The sequence below is a fragment of the Primulina huaijiensis genome, chromosome 1 (assembly GCF_012295235.1).
Source record: "Primulina huaijiensis isolate GDHJ02 chromosome 1, ASM1229523v2, whole genome shotgun sequence".
Classification (NCBI taxonomy): Eukaryota; Viridiplantae; Streptophyta; class Magnoliopsida; order Lamiales; family Gesneriaceae; genus Primulina; species Primulina huaijiensis.
Window position 1 is genome coordinate 14905393 of NC_133306.1, and position 26496 is coordinate 14931888.

Below are 26496 nucleotides of genomic sequence, written 5' to 3' on the forward strand. Positions count from 1 at the left end.
AGTAAGCATAAGGTATGCAAACTTCAAAGATCAATATATGGTCTCAAGCAGGCGTCAAGGAGATGGAACCTCAGATTTGATAGCACTATCAAAGAGTTTGGTTTTGCTAAGAATCGTGAGGAACCATGTGTGTACAAGAAAGTTAGTGGGAGTGCAGTGACATTCCTAATACTTTATGTCGATGACATACTGCTAATTGGGAATGATGTAGGATTACTGCAATCAACTAAAGTATGGTTAGCAAGTAAATTCTCCATAAAGGACATGGGTGAAGCATCTTATGTATTGGGAATACAGATCTATAGAGATAGATCGAAGAGGATGCTGGGACTCACCCAAGTCACTTATATCGATACCATTCTGAAGATATTCTCTATGGAAGAGTCCAAGATAGGATACTTACCAATGTGTCATAGTGTTACTCTATCTAAAGCCATGTGTCCCAAAACTGATGAAGAGATAGAGATAATGACACATATTCCATATGTGTCAGCTATTGGTAGTATCATGTATGGTATGATATCGACATGTCATGATGTTGCTTACGCTCTGAGTGTTACAAGCAGATATCAGGCGAACCCTGGTCCAATGCATTGGAAGGCCGTGAAAGATATTCTTAAGTACTTGAGAAGAACTAAGAACTTGTTCATGGTCTATGGGGGTGGAGAATTGAAATTGGAAGGCTACACTGATTCTAGCTTCCAATGTGACGTAGATGATTCGAAATCGACCTCTGGTTTTGTATTCATGCTTAATGGTGCGGCTGTCTCTTGGAAGAGTTCCAAGCAAGACACGTTGCGGATTCCACCACTGAAGCTGAATACGTTGCTGCATCAGCTGCAGCCAAAGAGGCAGTTTGGATGAGGAATTTTGTCCAAGAGTTGGGCGTCATTCCTAATGGAGTTGATCCAGTCCCGGTGTACTGCGACAACACTGGTGCCGTTGAGCAAGCAAAAGAACCAAGGTCTCATCAAAGATCCAAACATATACTGAGGAAGTTCCACATCATCCGGGAGATTGTGGGAAGAGGAGATATATCAGTTGAAAGAGTCGCCTCTGCAGATAATGTTGCTGATCCACTTACAAAGCCCTTGCCAGGACCATTGTTTGAAAAGCATCGCGAAGCAATGGGATTAAAGTTTATGGGTAGTTGGCTCTAGGGCAAGTGGGAGATTGTTAGAGTAGATGCCCTGTAAGCCAACGGTTGGCTGGGGAATTTATTGACTCAAGTGTAATAAACAATCTTTATTTTAATATAATTTACTTTTAATTGTTTCGTTATACTTTATCTGTATACACATGCAAGCAGCATAGATAAAGTCCTTGATTATGCTTTAATACAAATGAATCGTAATTCGATGTTGAAACTCATTTGTAAACACTGCATATTCTAAATTCGTTCCTAGTCGATTCAGCCGCCTAAAACAGGGATAAAAGTCGCTTGAGCTCGAGACTAGCATCTGTGATGTTGTGTACTGCGTTTCTTGGTAAGGACATAGAGATGTCCAAACATGCAGATGGGTAGTCATATGATGATTATACCGAACAACCCTCCCTCGGACTTTCCAAGTGGTTATCATTCATCGAGAGGATAAGTCCGTGGTTATGATTGTACACCATTAGTCCTTACGACCCGGGACAACACTGAGGCTCTATATGCTAGGGCTGTGCTTTGACTCGTTTACCGGCTCCAGGAGAGTCATCAGGTGGCGAGGTTGGGTATAGTTGCGACACATATAGGAGCCAGTGCATTGTAGTCGGGGATTCACCGCTCACCTACGGGTGTGGATATCCTATGTGATCTGATGAAATAATAGTGCGTGGAATCTCTGGCCAGAGTATGAGATGTACGTTGGAGAAGGAGTTCTCCAATAGTACATGCGATGCCACTATTATATGTGTCACATAGTTATCGAATTGATATGCAACCCTCGATGAACCAATGGTTGCAGATTCGATCGGGATATATGAGATGAAGGGACCGTACTGTACGCTAATCATAATCGACTGGTTCTTGCAGGCACTATCAGTGATACCTAGGGGATCATGGGGCGATGCTACTAGACGCTCTTACCGTGATCCGATGGGTGCAATCAGAAATGAGTTCTGACATTCTTGATCAAGGTGTTGATGAAAAGAATGGGGCTAACTAGGGTAAGCCCGAATAAAGGAAATTGTCCTGAATCACAAAGAGTTGTGAACCCACGGCTAGCTGTATCCCTGAACCATTGAGGGTCACACAAGTACTGGATTATTTTGTTCCCGTTGAGATAATAAATTCAAGGAGTTGAATTTATAGAAAACGTTGAGATAATAAATTCAATGAGTTGAATTTATAAGAAATAAGTTTGATATGATCAATCGATAAGCTTATAAATAAAGTTTATAAAAGCTTATAGAAATTTTGATAGCATGACTGCTAAAATAGTCAAAGGAAATGCACCTGCCTTATTTAGACATTGGTGATCTCGAAATTAAAGTGTGTATCATAATAACAATAAGTTGAAATTGTCACATCGATGATGTTGGAACATCGATCGGGATTATGATGATGTTAATATAATGGGAGCATGGATCATGGGCTTGTAGGAGTATAAGCCCATCATGCTAATTTATTAAAGTTTAAATAGGCTTTAATAATTTAATTATATTTTAATTGAGTTAAAATATGACCCATTAAGTTTTTATAAAATATGGTATTGATTTATGTAATATGAAAATATTCATGATACCATAGTTTTAAAAACTTGCANAAAGGAGGATCCGAAAGTTTTTTTTACACACAACAAATCTTTCGGCTCTTCCCAAGGGAAACGTGCTGCTCTCAAAGTTTTCTTTCTTGTTGCAAGAAATTAATTTCTTCTTCCGTGTTTTATCTCTGCGGAAAATATTTTCTAAATTTCTAGTGCAATTTAGAAGAGGAACAAATATTCCAGTCGTGGACCGGATTAGGAGATCGAAGAATGTTCGTAGGGATTTACAACAAGAGCTACGTCCGCTAATACCGGAGTAGTTGGAGTCAAGTGTTAATTCACCTAAGGTATGATATTCCAACGCCCTATGAATGTTTATGATAAAACCATACGAGTGTCCAAATATAAACATATTTTGATTGTCAAAATAAAATAAAATTTTAAACTTCCGCTGCGTTTGGGCACATAGAAAACCGAGATCCAACAGATCAGTGATGTGAGGAATATCAAATGCAATTGTGAAATATGAATTGTGTGAAATATTCCCATTTTTATGATATTACTCTACTCAAGATGAGAATCTGCGTAATAGGAGGCACTTTCAAAGAAGGTGACTCCATCGAAACAAAATATATTTTAAAGAGGTGTTCAAAGCATTTATAACCTTTTAACTCTGAAGGTTGTTGGGATATCGTTTCCTCACATCCAAGGCATAACGAAAGTTTAAAAATTTTTATTTGATGATCAAAATGTATTTTGGGCATCATATAAATTAAAACATTCATTGACTATTTAGAACTGTTTATTTTGCTTATTTTACGCTGGACACCAAACCAGTCCGAGATTAGCGGAGTTGGTCCTTCTAGTAAATGCCAACAAACATATCTTCCTCCTTCTTCAATCTTTAAATAAGGTCCACGACCAAAGACTGGATTTCTCATATAGATTAAGCTTCGAAATTCGATCGCCGGAATTTCATAAATCCGACTACCTCAAGGCGGTGCGACGATGGTGGAAGGGTGACCAAAATTTCCTTGTGTGTGTGTGTGTGTGTGTATTAGTACATCTATACACACATATATCTATATATATGTATAGACATATATGTAAAATTAAATAACTATTATATAATTTTTTAATTAAATGTTTATTAATTGATAAATAATTAATCAATTTTATACTCATCTAGAATATTCAACGAGAACTATGTACATATAGTAGTCACCACTACTGACATTATTATTTAATTAGTAGATTCTAAATTCATTTAATAAATAATTTTGAATTCATTATAACTCTGATCGACGATCGACAATCAGACTGTGCCGATGTATTGAAGGTATAACTCTTGTTCATATAATGAAAATTGAAAATTTCGAAAGACAAAATTTTCAATGATCTAATTTTAGTCCCTGTCAGTTTTGTGAAACGCTTTACTAAAAACAGACAGCTTCACTTTCCTCACTCAATTTGCAATTAAGCTCACTTCCACAACTTTCATTACATGGAATCCACTTATAAACTCTTTTATAAGAAATATGTTTGATCTCCACTAGATTCGCCAAATTCAACTCCTTGAACTTTGACTTTCGCACTAGGAACACAAAATCCAATACTTGTTTTATTCTCAATGGTTTATGGATACAACTTGTCGTGGATTTAAAAATTCATGTGATTTAAAATAACATTTATTCTTATTCGAGCTTACCCTGATTATCCTCATTTTTTTAATCAACCCTTCGATCAAGAATATCATAACTCAAGTCTGATCGCACCCATTAGATTATGGTAAGAACGTCTAGCAGCATCAGCCCATATCATTGATAATACCTGCAAAAACCTTAAGTTATGGTTAGCGTATAGTACGGTCACTTCAACTCATATATCACGATCGAATCTGCAACCATTGGTATATTGAGAGTTGCAAATGAATTCGATAACATTGTGATATATGAAACGTCTCTAACTCGTTTTAATTTAAAGTCCTCTCAAAAACCACTCTTATTTCCAAAAGTCAAGAAAATCTTTAAAGTACTGTAAAAAATAACTGTGCGGAAAAACTAGCAAAAGTCATCGGGTTAGTACACCATCAGTCCAGCCAGTTCAATCATCCCACCCTCCCGTCTTAACAGAAATATCCTCACCTGTATCATTTACACCTAGTGAGTCTATTGACTCAGCAAGCCTTAACCATAGTAACAAGTTATACGTATACATCCACATGCAACCGTGAAAAATACTTTTAATAAAATAGTTTTATCATGACATGCATAAAGTTAAATCTTTTCTTTCATCATATTCTTTTCTTTTCATCATATACATATACATATACATTTCCTTTTGGGTGAAATCCGTTCATTAATTGTGACCATCCTTTCATCCTTCGGTCGATTGATCAATATCAACTGTAACCATGGTACCAGGCGGCGAGGCAACAATAACCACTTTTTCGTTCATCTTGTCCTATAGTTGGCTGGGACACCATCAATCGCTTTTCCGTTTCTGTGCATTGGCCTATGAAAATTCGGTTTTGGGTTCCTGCAAATGGGTTCCACTAAGCTTTGTCCCTCACGAATCCCCATTTCTTTACCGTGACAATCAAGTCACTTCATTCAAAACATTTTTCATTGTTTCCATCACTTTATAAAACTACATGCATAAATATCATTTTCTTTTAAACCAAGCATGCAATACGTCTTTTAGCCTTTATCATTTTCCATCATAAAGATACACAACCTTTCAAAATAAACATTTTAACATTCATTTTAGTTATCGGGACACTGCCAGGACTCATAACATTTTTCGGGTGTAAAATGATCATTTTGCCCCTAAAACCTTAAATTTTCCATTTTACCCCTGGACCATAAACTTCGACCCGACTCTATCCAAACTTACCACAACATCTTAAAACACTCACATAGCAATTTATTATATGCAACCTTAAGCTTGTTGACTAACTTTCATAATTCATTTTAAAACATGAACCGAATTCCGGGTTTAATCCGAATCAACCCAAATCTTAACCAAACTTTCACCATAGCTTAATAACACTTAATCAACCCCTTTTAAACCCAATTCAAATCATTTAGAACCCTTGGAAAAGCTTATAAAGCTACTGAAAATTTTTGCACAAATTTTCCAAGCCCTAGCCCTAAACAATTCCCAAGTTCATTCAATCCTAGCCCCTAACCGACGAGACCAGACCCCAACCAGCCTTCCTAGGACCAAAACCAAACCTTTAGGACCCATTTGGACCAGCCCTAGAGAGCCAAGCATGAGGACGTGCATTGTTCCTCTCATATGCGCGCGACACGGCTTTCGCGGCCAAGCTTTGCGGTTCCTGCCCTACCAAGCTTCTCCAAACTTGTGTGGACCACCATGGTTAGATGCTAGGATCCTCACGAGCCCAGCCCCTCACCCGCACAGTCCCTGCTTGGCTCCTTTCTATTTTCTCTTCCAACGCGAGCCCTAGCCCTCAAGAAACCCCAACCGTGTGTTCCCTTTCTTCGTCTTGTTCCAACCCTAACCTGTGCATCTAAGGGTCCCTAAACCTCCTATAAATCGAGTCCCTAACATTCCTAACCTAGCAGCCCCTTCCCTTTAACAAGAACCATCAAGATCATGTAAAAAATTCAATGTGAAATCCATAGAAATGAAAATAAATGAGAGGGTATCATATTTTTCATTCGAACATGTATATTGTAAGGTCCAGGAATTTAATTCACGTAACCTGAATGCATGCAATCTATGGTTTTATTTTAACTTATGTGTTTAATTATTTTTATGCATTTTATGCATAATTATTGCATGATAGAATTTATTTCATGAAATTTTAGAGGTTCGTGTATTAAAGATTTTTAAGCAGCATTTCGCGCTCGAACGAGGAACGGAGACCGGGGAATTTTTAGGAAAAATTATTGTTATTACATGATTAATTTTTATTAATGAATATAAGAGGTTTTAAATGTACTTTTCAAGAAATCGGCTTTTTTGGGTATTTTTACCCGCCAGAGCATATTTTTCAGCGGTACGCAAATTTTAGCGAATCGGAGGACTTTTTGAGAGTTCGGCTAATATTTTCAAAAACTTACCAAAACGAAATATTTTTCGGGGATATGTTTGGACTTAATGGGCCTAATTTTAATCTTGTTGGGCTTAAAACTCTTTTTGAACTATTAATTAGCAATTTAGGGCCCATTAGTTTATTTGCTAACTATTTAAATAATACCTAATTAACCCTAAACCTAATATTATCCACGCCACCAGCCGACACCCCTTTATTTCAGATTTGTTCTCTCGGTTTCAGCAAAAATTTCTCAAGGAAGCTTCGGCCTTAACAAATTCTTGCAAAAGAAATTATTCCGACACTCGTTCTTCGATATCCTAGCGTCTATAACATCAAAGGCACGCATTGTATCATTTTTTTTGGCATCACATTCGTTTTATATGCTGCTGAATGGGTTTCTTGCATGAAAACTTTCGATCCAATCATGTGCATAAGAGATTTCGGGTTTCATGTGCTTTTCTTGCAATCCATGTTTGTTGTTCACATTTTTTTCTGTATTTTTTTGTATGGGCTGCTAGTTCCCGATGCTAAGGGCTGTAAATGGTGTCAAGGGGTTGTCTTGGGGTTTAGAACCGTTGCTGATCGCTGCAGGGGGAAGGGCCGAGAGTATTGTTTCAATGGGGTGGCTCGGTTCTTGGGATAATTAGAGTGCAGGGGTCAGCTAGCCATGCAGGGACCTAGCCAAGCCATATACCAGACCTTGGTGGGTCTAAGACAAGGCTTGGAAGGGCTTAGCACGTGCTGGAGCCAACCCCAAGCACGGTTGATCGAGGAGTCGGAAGTAGCCGCAAGTTGGGTTCCTTGGAGTCTAACGACCGATCGTGATGTCCAGCATGCATGGGGCTGTAGCCATGATTCTAGTGGGTTTATTAGAGTATAGTCTTGGTCTTGGGTGGGCTGGTTTGTGGCTGAGTCGCTTGGGTGTGAGCTAGGGGTGAGAATTCTCAAGTGGAGGGAGTGAGGGTTTGTTCCTAGGTGGTGAAAAAAATCCAGCAGCTTTCCAAGAGTTGTTTGAAGGGCTTAGAGGTCTGGTCCTGAGGTTTTTAGAGCCTTTTAGATGTTTATTAGGTGTGGTAAAAAGTTGAGAAAAATTTGGGGAAGTTTCGGTTTGATTCAGGTTAAAACCGGGACTCTTGTCCAAGTTTTAAAAAGAATCGAATAAGTTTGATATTGGGCTCGAGTTTACATCTAAGAATGCGTATAAATATTTTTTGGGACATTTTAAGGAGTTCGGTAAGTTTCGGGTAAAATTTTAGAGGTTCAAGGGAAAAATGGTAATTTTGGGTTTTCTAGGTGCAAAATGGGTGAGATTTTGGTCCTTGCAGCGTCCTGAGCACAAATTTACTATATTTTAAATGTTTATGCATCATGGTCTCGATTTTTAAGATATATGAAAATATACGTTGCCTGCTTGGATTTAAAGAAAATTGTATATATTTGTGCATGATTTTTATAAGTGATGAAAATGATGATGTTTTGAATTATGAGAATTATTTGTGGCTATCGAAATATATGTAAATGCATAAGACGTATATGTAAATAATGATGAGGCTTAGGCACAGTGGATGGGTAATCCAGTCACTGATGTCCGAAAACTGCCGGGTACCGCGGTTCTTATGTATGATTGATCTATCGTAAATGATGATGTACGATAGTCACCTCTAATGAAAGGAATTCACAAATGAAAATGATAAATGATGAATGATGAATGATGATTAACGATGAGCTGTTTTGACACGTTTACATTATGCTTTTAGAGTTCATGAAAGATATGTTTAGTACGGTATTTTTCACTGCTGTGTGCCATGTATATGTACTTGTTATTTATGGTACAAGTGTGTTGAGTCTTTAGACTCACTAGGCGTCTGTGATACAGGTGAGTTTGATGGCTAGGGGACCGGAGGTGCTGAACTCTGAGTCGGCAGACCTGGGGGGCGACACGACCCGAGGACATCATGATTTTCTGCACATTTACGATTTTATGTTATTGAGAGGATATGAGCATTTTATACACTGTTTTATGTTATTTTTTGATGTTAGGATTTTTACTCGTTTTGCTCCGTTATATTTTTAGTGGTAATTACTTATTATTATTTTTAAACGATATTTTTAAGTAGGACTGCATGCATGCAATTTTTTTAAATGCTTAATTTCCAAATGTGAGTTTTTTTTAAAAAAAAATATATTTTCGCACTTTTAAAACGGTAGATGTTACATATATTCACACATAATAATGTATGAACAATGAGCAAGGAAGGAATAAGGGGTGACTTTGCGTGATTCACACACGAATAAATAATTCTAGACGCGAAGAGACGTTGCCGGAGAGACGGGGAAGACTTTGCTGTGTTTTATTCCCCGTATTTTCTGTGTTTTCTTCCTTCAAAACCATTGTGAAGAAGCTAAAACATGTAGGTGTGTGTGCGTGTGTCCTAGGGAGAGAAACCCTAGGACTCTTGTGTTGTGTGTATGAGTTTTGGGGAATTAGGGCTTGGGAAAAATCGACTTTGGTTATAAATAATAAGGTAGACAATTGAGCCGAATAACTTTTGTATAAAAGACCCATTAAAATGTAAGAAAAATATCTCGTTTAGGAAAGTTTTAGAAAATATTAACCGAGCCTCCAAAAAGTCCTTGTTTTAGTCAAAAATCGATTACCGGTTTAAAATACGACTCGACATATAAAAACATCTCAAAAGACACCATTTTCGAAAATTACATATTAAATATACCATATAATAAATAATTAAAAATAATCATTTAACAAAAATATTTTTCCTTTACAGTCCCCGGTCTCCGTTTCTCGGTCGCGTCTTGAATAACCTTTAAAACACAATTTTGTGATTCTAATAGAAAATCATATTTTAAACATATAAACATGCCTATAACATTTAATTAATGAAATTAAAATAGTTTAATTAAGTATTTTCTATTTTTCCTAGATTTGCCTACAATTGGATTACGTTATCGCATTTTGGACCGTACAATTCCTCTCTCCCTTAAATAAAATTTTGTCCTCGAAATTAAGACTTATCGAATAACTCCGGGTAACGACTCCTCATGTCGGTCTCAGTTTCTCAAGTAGCTTCCTCTTCTGAATGATTTAGTCACTTGACTTTGACCATATGAATGACCTTATTCCGAATCCTCTTTATTGCCTCTCTAGAATCTGTGTAGGCCTTTTCTTATAAGTCATATTCAGAGTAAACTGCATCTGTTCATAATTAGGTATATGTGAAGGATTTGACATGTACTTTTGCAGTATCGAGATATGGAAAACATTATGCACTCTAGCTAGCATCGGTGGCAACGTCACTCAATAAGCTAATGTTCCCATCTTCTCTAGAACCTCAAACGGTCTTATGAACCTCGGATTGAGTTTCCCTTTTTTGCCAAATCTCATAACACCCTTCATAGGTGCTACTTTCACAAACACCTATAGACGACTGATAACTGTTGTTATAGGTGAACTCCACTATACATAACTTCGGTTTCCATTTGTCTTGGAAATCGATCATACAAACTCGGAGTAGATCCTCCAGAATCTGAATCACCCTTTCAGACTGACCATCAGTCTGAGGATGAAATGTTGTACTGAACAACAACTTCGTTCCCATAGCTGAATGCAGACTCTTCCAGAAAGACGATGTGCATCTCGGATCTTAGTCCGAAACAATAGACACTGGAATTCATGCAATCGGACTATCTCTCGGATGTACAACTCTGCATATTGAGTCGTGGTGAATGTTGTCTTAATAGGTAGAAAGTGCGCTGATTTCGTAAGATGATCAACTATCACCCAAATGACATTGAATCCCCCGATAGTCCTTGGCAATCCCACTACAAAATCCATCGTGATATTTTTCCATTTCCACTCGGGAATAGGAAGTGGCTTAAGCTTCCTTCCTGACTTCTGATGCTCTGCCTTAACTTGCTAGCATGTCAATCACTCGGACACAAAACACAAGATGTCTCATTTCGTGTCTGGCCACCAATATAAAGTCTGAAAATCTTTATATATCTTTGTACTTCTAGGATGAATGAAGTACGGAGTATTATGGGCTTCCTTCATAACAACTTATCTCAGTGAATCACCACTAGGAACCCAAAGCCGATCTTGATATTGAACTATGTCATCCTCTTCCGAATACAGCTTCCGACCTTTAGATTCATCTCTCAGTCTCCTTTTCTGTAATTGCTCATCAAAAGATCGACCTTCACAGATTCTATCCCTCAGGGTCGACTGAACTGTCATAGTAGCATGATTAGGAGCATCGCTCCTAGCATATACTGCAAGCTCGAACCGCTGAATCTCTTCCTGCAATGGTCTCTGAACTGTCAATTGAGCGATAACAATTGTCTTTCTACTCAAAGCGTCTGCGACCACATTAGCCTTTATCAGATGGTAGCTAATATTGCAGTCGTAATCCTTCACCATCTCTAACCATCTCCGTTGCCTCATGTTCAACTCTTTCTGGGTGAAGAAGTACTTCAAGCTATTATTGTGAGTGAAAATCTTGCACTTCTCCCCATATAATAATGTCTCGAGACCTTCAGAGCTAATAATACTGCTGCATGCTCGAGGTCATGAGTCGGGTAATTCTTCTCATGAACCTTCACCTGTCTAGACGCATATGCTATCACTCGATAATTCTGCATCAGGACTATGCCTAAACCAAGCTTCGAAGTGTCTGTATAAAGAACATACTCTCCTTTCCTTGATGACATCGCTAGAACTGGCGCTAAAGTCAAAGCTTTCTTCTGTTTCTCGAAACTCTCCTGGCAATTTGATTCCTAGATAAAATTCGCATTTTTCTTCGTCAAGGCGGTCAGGAGTACCACAATAGAAGAGAGTCCCTGAATGAACTTCTGATAGTAGCCGGCTAGACCCAAGAAGCTGACAATCTCGATCCGCTCTTCGGTACTGGCCACTGTCTAACTGGCTCGACTTTGCTGGGATCGACCTCAACTCCATCTCTAGAGATAATGTGGCCAAAGAACGCCAATCTCTCGAGCCAAACTCGTACTTGCTGAACTTAGCAAACCGCTTTCTGTCTTACAATAACTGTAGGGCCTTTCTTAAGTGCTGACTGTGCTATTCTCTCATCAAGAATATCATCTATAAAAACTATGATAAACTGATCCTGATGCGGCTTAAATGCGTGATTCATGAGATCTTTGAAGATCGTTAGCACATTGGTCAACCCGAATGGCATCACCATAAACTAATGGTGCCCATATCGAGTTCTGAAAGCCATCTTATGAACATCTGACTCCTTCATCTTCAGCTGATGGTATCCCGAATGAATATCTGTCTTCGAGAAAATCGAAGCTCCTTGCATATGATCAAACAAGTCTTAGATTCTAGGTAAGGGATACATATTCTTGATGGTGACTCTGTTCAGCTCTCTATATTCAATGCAAAGTCACATATTACCATCCTTCTTCTTTACAAATAATACCGGTGCACCCCATGGAGAACAACTCGGTCGAATAAAACCCTTGTCCAGCAACTCCTGAATTTGATCTTTCATCTCGGCTGGTGCTAGACGATAGGGTGCCTTAGAAATTGGCACTATACCCGACATCAACTCAATAGAAAATTCAACATCTCAGTCTGATGGAATGTTAGAAACGTCATCAAGAAAGATGCTAGGAAAGTCTCTGACAACTTTAACATCCTCTACTAGCTTCTGACTGACATGAACAGATACTGAAATAATACTCGCTTGAAAAACTTGACAACCTCGTCTCATAAGTTTCCTCGCACAGATGCAGAAAATAATGTGCGACATTTTCTTGTTCCTTGCTGCCTCAAAGACAAAAGATTTCCCGCTAGGCGATCTAATAGATACTGACCTCTGTCGGAAATCTATCGAAGCTCCATTTAAAGATAACCAATCCATGCCAAGAATGATGTTGAACTCAGGCATCGGGAGTACGATGAGATCTGTCGGAACTGCATTCTTCAGTAAACGAAGCTCCAGATTCCTCACAATACTGGTAGTAACCATCTGATCACCAGAAGGAATAGAAACTCTAAAGCCCAAATCCAAATCCTCGGGTATAATCTTCAGTCGCTTGACAAACGTCTCGGATATAAATGAGTGTGTAGCTCCTGAATCTAGCAATGCATAGATAGATATACCTAAAATAAATATCATTCATGCGACAAATGTACCATCAAATCCAATCGACTAATCAACTAAAATCATACTTGGGCTGGTGTGTTCTTGTGGCTGGGGGCTAGTCCATGGGCTCCTAGGGTCCAAGAGGGTGCCTAATGGTGTTGGTCAGGGTTTGGTTCAACATGGCTCGAGGGTGGCTCGAGGGATTCGAGACATGGCTCGGTGCTAACTAATAAGGGTCAAGTTAGGGTTTTAATTTGAAAAATAAATCAAAACATGGCTCACGGGGGTCGAGTTGTGGTTCATACGGGCTAAAATAATATAAAAAGACTAAGTTTTAAATTTAGGAATTTTATATTAAAGTTTGGAATTTTTCGTGATTAAAACGCCTTCAAAACGATTAATTACGAATTAATTAAAAAGCCTAGGTTTTAAGCTAAATAAAATAATGAAAATTTTAAGTTATGCTTAAATAATTATTTGGGACATGTTAGAGTCAAAGTAATTAAGAAAAAATCAAAAACGTAAAATTATACGTCCAGGGGGAAAACGATCTTTTTACACCAGAAATTTAGTAAACGTCATGGCAGTGTCCTAAATGCTATTTTATATGCTAATATGATTATTTTCAATGATTATGGATGTTTATGAATTTTTATATGTTAAATTATGATTTTTAAATGTTCATAATTTTTACGGTGTAAATGAGATATTTAAAAGATATGTTGCATGCTTGGTTTCAAAAATGAAAACGATACGTATATGCATGATTTTTATTAAGGGATGATAATATGTTGAAGGACGTGAAGGGATTGTGACTATTACATGTTGGAGATATCGTGAGGGTTATGGTCCCAGTGGGAGCCCGACGATCGTGTTTTCTTGGATACTGATACGAATATGAATACGAATATGTTAATACGTTGGTCAAGGCCCAGTTGACCGGTGAGAGTGTCGCTAGTATCCCCGCCACACAGTACTGTAGTTACATGTAGATGGATCCATCGCCTGATACGATTAAGAATACGAGTCACAATCACGATCTGAATTCAACAAACACGAATACGAATATAAATATGAATATAATAAAATGTTGAAATGAATATGTTGATATGAAAATGTTTATGATTAAAGTTTATGCATTATTATGAAAATGATATTTTAAGTACAAGTATTTTTCACTGTTGTATGTGAACTGTATTACATATTACTTGTTATCAAAGATATAATGTGTTGAGTCTTTAAACTCACTAGGTGTATATGATGCAGGTGATATTAATAATTATGATCTTGGAGGACTTGATAGGTGACTTTGCTGGACTGTCGGTGCACATAACCCGAGGACCAGCGCTTCTATTTTCCACATTTTAGTTTATGATTTTACGTTAAAGAATTTTTACGACATTTTATGATTTTTGAGAGATTTTGAGAGGTTTAATATGGGCTACACTTTTTCAACATTTATTGCTTTTTAGGTTTGGTAAAACGTTTGACGATTTTATGCTATAAAATATTTTCCTTTGGATTTTTAAATGTTAGTTGGATGTTTATTTTTAAAATGGTGACAAGATATTTTAAAATATTTATATATATGTATATTTTTAATTATAGAGATTAAGAAGAAAAAAAAATTTCTAGTACTTTTTAAAGAAAACGAATAAGCAGACGTTTCAAAAATTGTACCCAAATTCTGACTGTGTTCCTCATGGATATTCGAGTATATAAAAATGTCGTCAAGGAACACTGTGACGAACTGATCTAGGTAGGGCTGAAATAATCGATTCATTAGGTCCATAAAAATCGCTGGAGCATTCGTCAGTCCAAAAGACATCACTAAAAACTCGTAATGCCCATATCTAGTTCTGAAGGCTGTCATATGAACATCTGCATCATTTACCTTCATCTAATGATACCCAGAACGTAGATCTATCTTAGAGAACACTGTAGATCCCTGTAACTGATCGAATAAGTCTCGATCCTTCCTTGTTCAATTCTCGGTATTCGATACACAACCTCATGCTTCCATCTTTGTTCTATACGAAGAGCACCAGTGCGCCCTATGGTGAGAAACTAGGGCAGATGAATTCGAGCTCCTGAATTTCCTGTTTGAGCTCTAACATCTCAGTTGAAGCCAAACGGTACGGTGCCTTAGAGATTGGCACAGTGCTTGGCACAAGGTAAATGGTGAACTCCACCTCTCTCAAAGGTGGAAGGCCTGTGATGTCATCTGGGAAAACGTCAGGAAAGAGCTTGTAACAAGTACTTGTTTAAAACAACGTGAAGTAATTTCATGAAAATCAAAGTAAATGAATTTAACGTGTATAAAAATTCTTGAAAACTTAAGAGGTCCTTGGGTTAGGCGTCCGCACCGTCCGAGCCAACTCACTGGTCCCCGCCTCTCGACTCCTCATACTCGTCCTCATCTGCATCGATCAAGTCTAGTGAGCCCATACATACTTAAACTCTGAACATACTTACATAAGCATAGACGTGCTATCATTTCATAAATATTTTCATAAACGTTCTTGCATCATACATACTTAAACATGCATAATCATCATCATTTTGTGTAGAGATATGTTTCAAAAAAACTGACCCATAACATATTGCGTCTGATAAGACAAAACCACAGTACTGGGATGGCAGAGATCATCACAGCCTTTCGACCGAGCATCCACTCACACATACATAAGATCTCCAATCATGCTTTACCGCTTTCAATCCTGATTTTAACTCGATCATTATTTACCGGGGTGGAGAGGTCCTCGGACACGTTCTCCGGCTTCCAAACCCGTTCATAATTGGTCACAAGACAATTCGTATACCTCAAAAACATAAAACATTTTCTTTTGCACGTCGAACATACTTATAAAGCGTTGAGGGCTTCGTTGGATCCCGCTTGGATGACTACTGCACATGCTAAAACATTATTTTTTAAAAAAAATTTACAGAATGTCTGGCGCTCGGGCCGTAATATCTTTTTGCTCGATCACGCCCCGTCCAGAAGACCTGGCGCTCGGGCGGTAACATCTTACCGCTCGGGCGCCGCCCAGCTGAACAATCCCCAACGAAGCCCGCAACTCGAAATCTTCAAGAAAAACACATTTTTAACATAGTTTGACCGTAACTTTAAACTACTTAAAATTTGCGAAAAATAAAAATTTTTATTAAATAAGTAATAATCTCTCAAAATAAAATACAAATAAAATGATTGTCTAAATATTTGAAATGTAAAAGAGCTTGTAACAAGTACTTGTTTAAAACAACGTGAAGTAATTTCATGAAAATGAAAGTAAATGAATTTAACGTGCATAAAAATTCTTGAAAACATCAGAGGTCCTTGGGTTAGGCGTCCGCACCGTCCGAGCCAACTCACTGGTCCCCGCCTCTCGACTCCTCATACTCGTCCTCACCTGCATCGATCAAGTCTAGTGAGTCTAAAGACTCAACATGTATAAACTGAGAATAGCGAGTAATACATGATAAAACCACATGCATTTAACAGTAGCCCATACATACTTAAACTCTGAACATACTTACATAAACATACTTACATAAGCATAGACGTGCTATCATTTCATAAATATTTTCATAGATGTTCTTGCATCATACATACTTAAACATGCATAAAAATAATCATTTTGTGTAGTGATATGTTTCAAAAAAACTGACCCATAACATATTGCGTCTAATAAGACTAAACCACAGTACTGAGATGGCAGAAATCATCACAGTCTTTCGACCGAGCATCCACTCACACATAAATAAGATCTCCGATCATGCTTTACCATTTCCCAATCTTGATTCTAACTCGGTCATGCTTTATCGAGGTGGAGAGGTCCTCGGACACGTTCTCCGGCTTCTAAACCCGTTCATAATTGGTCACAAGACAATTTGTATACCTCAAAAACATAAAACATTTTCTTTTGCACGTCGAACATACTTATAAAGCATTGAGAGCTTCGTTGGATCCCGCTTGGACGACTACTGCACGTGCTAAAACATTACTTTTTTTAAAAAATTTCCAAAATGTCTGGCGCTCGGACCGTAATATCTTTTCGCTCGATCGCGTCCCATCCAGAAGACCTGGCGCTCGGACGGTAACATCTTACTGCTCGGGCGCTGCCCAGCTGAACAATCCCCAACAAAGCCCGCAACTCGAAATCTTCGAGAAAAACACATTTTTAACACAGTTTGAACAGTCACAAGAGAAAAATCATAACTCACTCGTCTCTTGTCCTAAAATTACGAATTTACGGTCAAATCAAAGATTTCAAAAAGTACTACGTTTTATATTTTGAAAAGTTTTCCAGAAAACCGACTGAAAATTCGCAGGATTCGAAATGACAACATATTCGATTTTTGAGGTCTAAAAATTGTTCCAAAATCATTTCAAACATCATCGCTCAAACTTTACATAACATAAATGGATTTTTACACACAATATGCATCCAAATATTTATTATGATAAGATCGATGCAGAAAATAAAAGAATATACTTGCCTTTGAGTTAAAACGCACGAAGATAACGAATACCAATGCGGTGGATTGCGGAAAATGACCGGGAGATGCTTGCTGCACGATTCTTGCTCGAAAAAAGGGGCGTAAATCTCCATAAATTTGCAAGGGAAAGAGGTTGAGATGGTGGCTACAAAAAGAAAACTTAAGACCATACTTTTTCTCTTCAATTTGCAACATGTAAGTGTGTGTGTAGTGTGTGCCGATGTGTGTGTGCGTAGCGTGTGTGTGTGTGATTAGGGAGCTAATTAGTTTAATAAAAATACTAATAACCAATTAACATGATAAATAAAATACTAATCTAACTATTTAATCTCACTCAAAGGTTTAATAAAATAATTTAATACTAAATTTTCAAGATTAAAATTCTCAAATTCAAATTAGTATTTTTGAAAAGTTTAAAATCTTAAGATCACCTAATAAAATAGACTAGGCTTTAAAATGATTAAAATTTCATAAATCGCTTAAAATATCAATTTTCTTGACTCGAGTTAAAATGCCACATTATTCATAAATCGTCTCCGTCTCTTTTCCCGATCCCGTGACGAATATTCACATGAAACATAAAATTCAAGAAAATATTTTAACGTGCATCAAATAAACATGTAATAATTTAAAATAATGCAAAAATCATAAATCATGCATCGTTAAAAATCATTTTAAAATTAAATAAATAATTTAACAATTTAATAAATGCATTGGTTTTACGTGTACTGATTTTGGGTTCTACAAAAATCAAGATTGCAAACATGAAATGTTTCAACATTTAATTATGACATTTAATTTATTTGTATACTATGCAAGCTGCATTAATAAATTCCTTGAATATATAATTGGTATCATTAGATCTGCTTCAAAATGTAAGATCGTGAAACTGATCATTAAACGTCTACAAGTTAAAATAATACAATAATTTTTTATTTATTTTTTGAAAGATAACTCTCGAAAATTAGATTTGAATGCATGCATGCAATACTGCTGAAAATTCACATTTTTGAAATACAAGTGATCAACTAACAGACATAAATACTGCTGTTAAAATTCATTAGAAATCGTCATCCCCCAAGCTTACGTTTTAAAAATAAATCAAATACGGAACATACAGAAATCCTGACAGCCATCAACATAGTAAAAAGAATGAGTGAAAATATCCAAATCCCTCATATCTCATAAACATGATGTGCGGAAGAAATAAGCTCCTCGGGTTCGTGTGCGCACATCCACCTCTGCATACTCAGTCTTCGTCACCTCCAATCTCCTGATCAATAGGCTCACCTACATCATTCACTCCTAGTGAGTCTAAAGGCTCAACACACCTGTAACGTTATAGCAAGTACATATACAAAACAAGCAACAGTGAAAAGTACTGTCATAAAAATTCATTTCATGATCCCAAAAGTCGCATGCACAATCATCACCAGTCGAAGCATAAATATTTTCATAATATATCACATCATATCAGCATATACGTGTTCGTTTTACTAAATATGAATTATGTTCATTAGTTGTGACTTTCGTATCATCGTGTTAGTCGATGGATCCAAATACGTGTAACTGTGATACCTGGCGACGGGGACATCAGCGACATCATTACCCGTCCACTGAACCCTGACCTTAGATATCATCGTGTTATTGTATTATTCACAACCAACTCCCATCTTAAACATGTCATCATATTCATCACTTTATAAAATCATGCATATACGTAAATTTGTCTTAAAATCAAGCATGCAATATAATTTTTCATGATTACATAAAAAGTCATATATGTGATAAAATAAACTTTTAAACCATGTAAAATCATGTTTAAGATGCTGTCAGGACTAAAAACTCAACCCGGGTACAAAATGACCATTTTGTCCCTGGAAACCCAAATTTACCATTTTACCCCTGGACCTCTAAATTTCGACCCGAAGCCAACCACACTCCTTAAAATATTTCAAAACATATTTATAAATATTTCATAGACGTAAAGTCGATTCAGTTTCAGAACTTACACAATTCGTTTTAGAACTTAGACCGAGGTCTCGGTTTTAACCCGAATCAACCCGAAACTTAACCAAAATTTCCCAAATTTTAGCCACGACTTATTCACATCCTACCAGCCCCTTGCACCTCCGGCTCGCTCATATCCTCTTATCTAGCCCCCCCCGACTCACGTAACCAAGAAATACCCTACGGCCTTCGCTAGTTCTCGACCCCCAACAGACTCCAGCCCCATGACACCATATTCCTCGACGTGTACAGCCCCTAGGTCATGACTCGGCAGCCTTTTGCATGAACACAAAGAAAAATTATGAGTATATGCATAAACATACGTATTTCATGACAAACCGAAGTCAAAAATGTTTTACCATGCAAGGACCGAGCAGTCTTCATACACGACACACATATCAGCATATATACAGTGTGAATGATGAGAAAAAGAAGATACATGGCGTGCCTTAATGTTTTGTGATCAGAAACTCGAAGGTATGCGCGTAGGACTTGCACCGGAGAAGCGAGGAAGAAGATTTCTTGAAAACTATGGAGGATTTCATGAGTTGCTTCTGGTTTTCCTTCGAAAAGAGGCTGCTGATGGAGGGGATGGGCGACGTGTATTATGGGTAGGGTTAGGGTTTAGTTTGTAAAGTTTAAGTAGAAAATTAACACACTAATGGGTTTTAATTAAAATTTAAAAGGGTTAAAAGGTTTTGGATCCATTAAGCACTAAAATAAAACCATTAAGCCAAAAAGCACTTCCGAAAAATATTTTGTTTTGGTAAGTTTTTGAAGATATTGTCCGAACCCTCAAAAAGTCTTCCGAATCAAAAAAATTTGTGTACCGGTTTAAAATACGACCTAACGAGTAAAAATACTCAAATAAGGCTCATTTTAGAAATTCTCCTTTAAATACACCATAAATTAAATAACTAAAAATAATTATTCAATAAAAATATTTTTCCTGATTATTCCCAGTCTCCGTTACTCATTCTAGCATGAAATGCAACTAAAAATCCTAATGCATGAAACTTCTAATATATCCATGAAGTAACAACTATCCATGCAATAATCATGCAATAAAATGCATAAAAATATTAAAACACATATTTTAAATAAAAACCCTAGATTGCATGCACTCAGGTTACATAGCTCGAATTTCCTAGATTTAACACATTTAAAAGTGTACCATATATTCTAAAAAGGTTCCTAGTTGAACCAGTCGCCTAAAATAAGGATTAAGGTCGCTTGAGCTTGAGAATAACATCTGTGATGAAAATATCTTGTTTCATTGGATAAGGTATTGAAATGTCCATTCATATAGATAAGTGATCATTTGATAACTCACTGAACAACACTCCATCGGAATGCCCAAGTGGTTCACAATTATCAAGTGGAATAGTCCACGGTTAAGGTTGTACACCATTAGTCCTTTGACTTGGGACAATGTAAGGGCTCTACGTACAAGCATGTAATTTGATCAGTTTATTGACTTTATTGAGGGTTATCAGGTGGTCAGGTTGGATGTAGTTTCGAAATACGTAGGAGAAAATGCATTGTAGTCGGGGATTTACTCTTTGCTTATTGGTGAAGATATCTTATGTGATCTGATGAGTTAATAATGCAACGAGTCTCTGGCCTGAGCAAGAAATGTGTTTTAAAGAATGGTGTTTTCCTAGTTACACATACAATGTCACTGCTAGTACTCAAAGATATGTCACATTGTTATCGAATTCTTCCGCAACTCTCGATATATCAATAGTTGCATATTCGATTGGGATATATGATATGAATGGACCATACTATATGTTAACCATAACTTAATGTTCTTGCAGGCTTTGTAAGGGATATCTGGGGGATCATGGAGCGATGCTGCTAAAAGCTCTTACCATGAACTGATTTGTGAAATCAGAAATGAGTTCTGACATTCTTCATCAAAGTGTTGATGAAAAGAATGAGACTAAATTAGGGTATGCTCGAATAAGAATAAATGGTATTCTGAATCACATGGATATGTGAACCCAGAACTAGCTGTATATCTGAACCATTAAGAGTTGCACAAGTGTCGGATTATGTGTTCCCATTGTGAAAGTCAAAGTTCAAGTAGATAAAGTTGACGACTGTAGTTTGATGAAGACCAAACTGAATGCTTAAAAAGAGTTTATAAGTTGATTCCATAAGATGTAAGAGTTGGAAGTTAGCTTAGTTGCTGATTGAGGAAGGAGAGTGGAACTTCCTGTTTTTGTGAATGAGTTTTGGTGAAGGAGTTTACAAAACTAGCAGCTGCCGAATATCAACAATAAAAATTTTGGTATTCGAAATTTTCAATTTTCATTATATGAACAAGATTTGTATCATTGGTACATTGGGGCTGTCAGATCGTCAATCATGGCTATAATAAGTAAAGAATTATTTATTTAGTAATTTAGAATTTACTAAGTAAATAATAGTATTAATAGTGGTGACTATTGATGGGTACAAAATTCTAATGAAATATTCTAGAAGGGTCTGGAATTAATTAACTAATAAGTTAAATAAATAAATTAATTAATGATTATTTAATTTTAATTAATATATCTATGCGTGTATTAAATGTGCATGTATAAATATATTAATGCTTATATAAAGATATTTAATATAATATAAATATATCATTCATTATCAAAAAGTTGATAAATACATGATATAATAATAATATGAAAATTTTAATCAATGAAAATTAAGAGTATTGGTGAGACTATGATTATGAATCCTAGTGGTAAACAACTTGTGTAGTTTCAATAAATGTTGTATCAAATGTTGATAACACATAAAATTAAAAAAACAACACAAAAATTCCTCCTCCTTTCAACCAAAAAGCTCTCGGCCACTTGAAGGAATTTTGAGGAAAAAAAAAAATTTGGCCAACACTTCCGTCACCGCTGTGTCCCAACGACGTCGCACTGCCGACGAATTTTAGAAATTCGGACGATTCAGTTTCAACACAAAATTCTTTGCGATTACTAGAGAAAATCTAAACAAAGAATAGAGTTTTCGATCGTGGACCCACATTAACGATCAAAAAACGGAGATCCATTTGAATAGAATTACAAGAAGGGTCATTTCCGCTAATCACGGATTGGTTTGGAGTCCAGTGTTTAAAACACACATGTATACAATCTAAACATCTTATGGATGTTTGAATAACATACGACGTCTAAGAAAAGTTTCAAGTACAAAACTAAAAATTTAAAACTTGAATTGCGTTTTGGATACAAGAAAACGGTACGCCAAGTGCACTGAAGCTAAAATCTCTTTTTTTTGAAGAAATTTAGCGACCGTTTTTGGAAAACCGTCGCTATATCTACATTGACGACAGTTTTACTTAAAACCGTCGCAAATTTTAGCGACGGGTATACATAAACCGTCGCAATATTTAAATTAGCGACGGTATAGTATAACCGTTGCTAAAATTAGCGACAGATTTTACTTAGGCCGTCGCAAAATCTAATATTAACAACAAAATTTGTAGAAAAACCAGTTGAAAGACAACAGTTTTTTACAATCCGTTGTCGTAGCTTGAAGAAAAACGCTTATACGACAACAATTTAAAAACCGTTGTCGTAGTCCAAAAAAAAACGCTCATAGACAACGGTTTTTAAAAAACGTTGTCGTAGGCTAAAAAAAAATAGTGATAATTGGGCCACTCGGCTAAATACATATCAGGGAAAAATTAATACATTAAACTAATTTTGTTTTCTTTTGGCCCACCCGGGCTACAGCCCAGGTGACCTCAAGCCTACTCCGCCATTGAGTCGCCTACATTCATTCTTAGGGTCCAAAAAAAAGTGTGTGAAGAAGAATTGTTTGCACATCTATAAATACTTGCCAAAATTTGTCTTCTTGTCTGAACCTTATCTTCCCCTATACTCCCACCTATATTTGTTCTGATGCTAAAGCAGTTCCTTGGATGGGTTCCTCATCAATATCTCTCGCCCTTTCTGTCGACAAAACACCACACTCAAGTCCCGCCAACGACTTCTTCTAAAAATGCATCAAAAATCAAAGCCCGGCCAATTTTTGGAACCCAATGCGGCGCCAGACGGAGAGTAATTTATGATGAACAAGACTACGAACACAACAATATTGAAATAGCAATCCTAGAGTCTTACACGAAATCAGTTCAAAATGAAGTTCTCTTCGTGACTGCTCTTGTGGATGATAGAGAGCTTCAGCTTCTCATTTTCAAGGTATATATTCATTCCGTACCAGGAAGCTAGCAATTTTACGAACAAAAACAGAACTTGTTAGGAGCAAAAAGATCTCTTTTGACACAATTTGGCTACCGGCTGTGTCTCGATGTTATGTTACATATTGTGTTATGAAAAAAATTTCTAAAATTGAAGATTCTATTTTATGATTAAAAAATTGAGGAGCAAATGAGTGTTGCTGGTTATAAGATTATTTTCTAAGCAAAATATGAATATTAATTAGTATGTAATTATGTTATGTTGCAATTATCAATTTTAGTCATTTTTATCTATTCGTGTAATTAAAAGACTAATATTTTTATTAAATTTTCATAATTACGTTGTTTAAAAAACCCTCAACTATTAGTGATTTAAACATATAATTTAATGAGAAAACTAAAATTGATCGTTATGATATAATTACAAGTACATGACTATAACCTATTTGACGGAAGATGCATATATAACTCTATGATCTTTTGTTTTAAACTCTATAAATTGTATTTAATTTAATATAAAATATAATTAATAGATGTTAAAAAAATTTAATATTCAGATTCATATATAACTTTAACTTCGGTAACAGATTAATTTTCACATTGCTGACTACTTAGATTTCTTTTTAAATTGAAAATGATAAATTGTGTGGCAGGGATTTTCTTCATGCCTGAGTTCTAAAACTCCTCAAGATCCTTCAAGAAGTGTTATTCCAGCCACGGCGGTGATCAAAAGCATAGACAGAATAAGAGGTCCTTTTGATCCTTCGGATATTAAATACATTGAGAAAGGACTCACATTCGACGAATTCAAGAACAGCCTCCGCTAGCTCTTTGTTTTCTGTATATATCCATTTTTCAATAACTGTCTGAAATATGTAATCTCTAATTTTTAAATTATAATATATTCAGACTGAATTTATTGTATATTGTTTCATATTAGACAATATTTTTAAAAGAAATTTAAATTATATTAAAATATCAATTTCAAATCCTAACTTAATTTAAATAGTAAAAAAAATTATATGATTCATCCAATTATTTGTTGTTTGGATCGCCATTGGAACATGGAATTCATTAATTGATAAGGTTGACATATACGAGCTAGATAAATGTGCAAAATATTAGAAAAATGTATCCAACCGTTTCACTAAATTCTTGGGAGGAAACGCGATTCCAAATTTAAAAATTATAAATTCAACTAAATAAAATATATTTTTGTTTGATCAGCGATAATACCTTTTCCAATACTATTTTATAAAATTAATTAACAAAATTTATTGAATAAAAACAGAATAATCGTTATATATATACCAAACTCACGGATAGAGACACATCTCGGCCTATATGCATCAAGTTTCCATAAAAAAATTATCGGTAAATTTATGAAAAATCTCTCTGCCAATATTTGAATTAAGATTCAGTACCTAACCACAATTTTTTAAGAATCAGTACCTGAAAATGTTATAATTTTAGTTTTAACTCCTGACAAACTTAAATTTACATTTTTGCCTTTTTATTATTTAAATAGATATATTATTTTATCCACAAAAATTACATGTATCTTCTTTATCTAAAATATAATTAAAAAAATATTGTTTCTCAATTGTCATGGAATAAGAGTGAGTACTTATTTTAACACACAAAGTACCTGTTATGAGGTTTCAGATACTTGATTTCGTTCATTGAATACTCCAAATGTATAAAAAAATATTATATTTTCGAGTAATCACCACAAATTCAGTCTTTGTTGGTCTTTTCATGAAAAATGCTTTATGATGACTTATTCATGTCATTTTATTTATGAAAAAAACAAAGTTGATCATTCATCATTAAATAAGATTAGTATTTATTTTGACATACAAAGTACCTATTTTGGAGTTCCAAATTCTTTATTTGGCTCTTTGAATGCTCCAAATGTGTAAGAAAATATTGGATCTTCGAGCGATCATCATAAATTCACTAATTGTTGGTCTATTCATTGAAAATGTGTTCAGATGACTTATTTATGTCATCTAATTTTTGAAAAAACACATTTTCGCACTCATCATAGATTTAGGAAAAGTGCTTATTTTGACTGATAAAATACATATTTTAAGGTTCCAAATATTTGATTTGGCTACTTGACTACTTCAAATATGTAAAGAAAATACTTGAGTTTCAAGTAGTATTAAGTGACTATTGATGGTGTTATTTGTGAAGTTAAAATATGATACATAAATTGGTACAAACAATATCTAATTATTGTCTACAAATACATGATTTACTCCTTAAATACTCATATCCAATTATTTGAGATGTCAAAATATAGTTTGAAGTTATATTAAATGGCACTAATGATGACATTTGTGAAGTAATAGTGTAATACCTAAATTAATACAAATAAGACATTATTCGAATCCACAAATACTTGATTTCACCCATTAAATACTAAAATTCGATTATTTGAGGATGTCAAAATATATAGTTCAAAATTAATATTGAGTGGTCTTTGATAATGAGATTTGTGAATTAAAAATGTTGTATTTAAATTGGTACAAATAGTACCTAATTCAATCCCATATATATATTTGATTTTACCTTTTAAGACTCAATATTTATTATTTTGGGATACAAAAAAAATATAGTTTCAAGGAATATTGAGTGACTTTTGACGTGTCATTTTTGAACTTAAAATGTGATACCTAAATTGGTAGAAAGAGTATCAAATTAAAGTCTATCAATACTTGATTTTACTCCCTAAATACTAAAATTCAATTAATTTTTCATATCAAAATATATAGTTTGAAGGTAATATTGAGTGATCTTTGATGATGATATTCGTGAAGCAAAAAATGTAATATCTAAATTTATACAAATAATACCTAATTCGAGTCCAGAAATACT

The 26496-nt window shown here is 35.5% G+C and overlaps 2 protein-coding genes across 2 annotated transcripts; one reads left to right on the top strand and one right to left on the bottom strand.

Moving 5' to 3' along the window:
- Positions 1 to 12371: 12371 nt before the first annotated feature.
- Positions 12372 to 12923, bottom strand: LOC140971545 (uncharacterized). Its single transcript, XM_073433862.1, has one exon. It carries the CDS (start codon positions 12921 to 12923, stop codon positions 12372 to 12374), a length of 552 nt encoding a protein of 183 aa, XP_073289963.1.
- Positions 12924 to 23314: 10391 nt separating this feature from the next.
- LOC140971553 (uncharacterized) lies at positions 23315 to 24440 on the top strand. Its single transcript, XM_073433872.1, has 2 exons — positions 23315 to 23614; positions 24267 to 24440. The coding sequence occupies exons 1-2, from the start codon at positions 23315 to 23317 to the stop codon at positions 24438 to 24440; spliced, it is 474 nt and encodes a 157-aa protein (XP_073289973.1).
- The last annotated feature ends 2056 nt before the right edge of the window (positions 24441 to 26496 follow it).

What these genes read in the sequence shown, in the direction of transcription:
- LOC140971545 (XM_073433862.1), bottom strand. Translation starts at nt 12,923, where the DNA reads ATGATATTTATTTTAGGTATATCTATCTATGCATTGCTAGATTCAGGA.
- LOC140971553 (XM_073433872.1), top strand. Translation starts at nt 23,315, where the DNA reads ATGCTAAAGCAGTTCCTTGGATGGGTTCCTCATCAATATCTCTCGCCC. An exon ending in TTCAGCTTCTCATTTTCAAG is followed by an intron (nt 23,615 to 24,266) that starts GTATATATTCAT and finishes ATTGTGTGGCAG; the next exon opens with GGATTTTCTTCATGCCTGAG.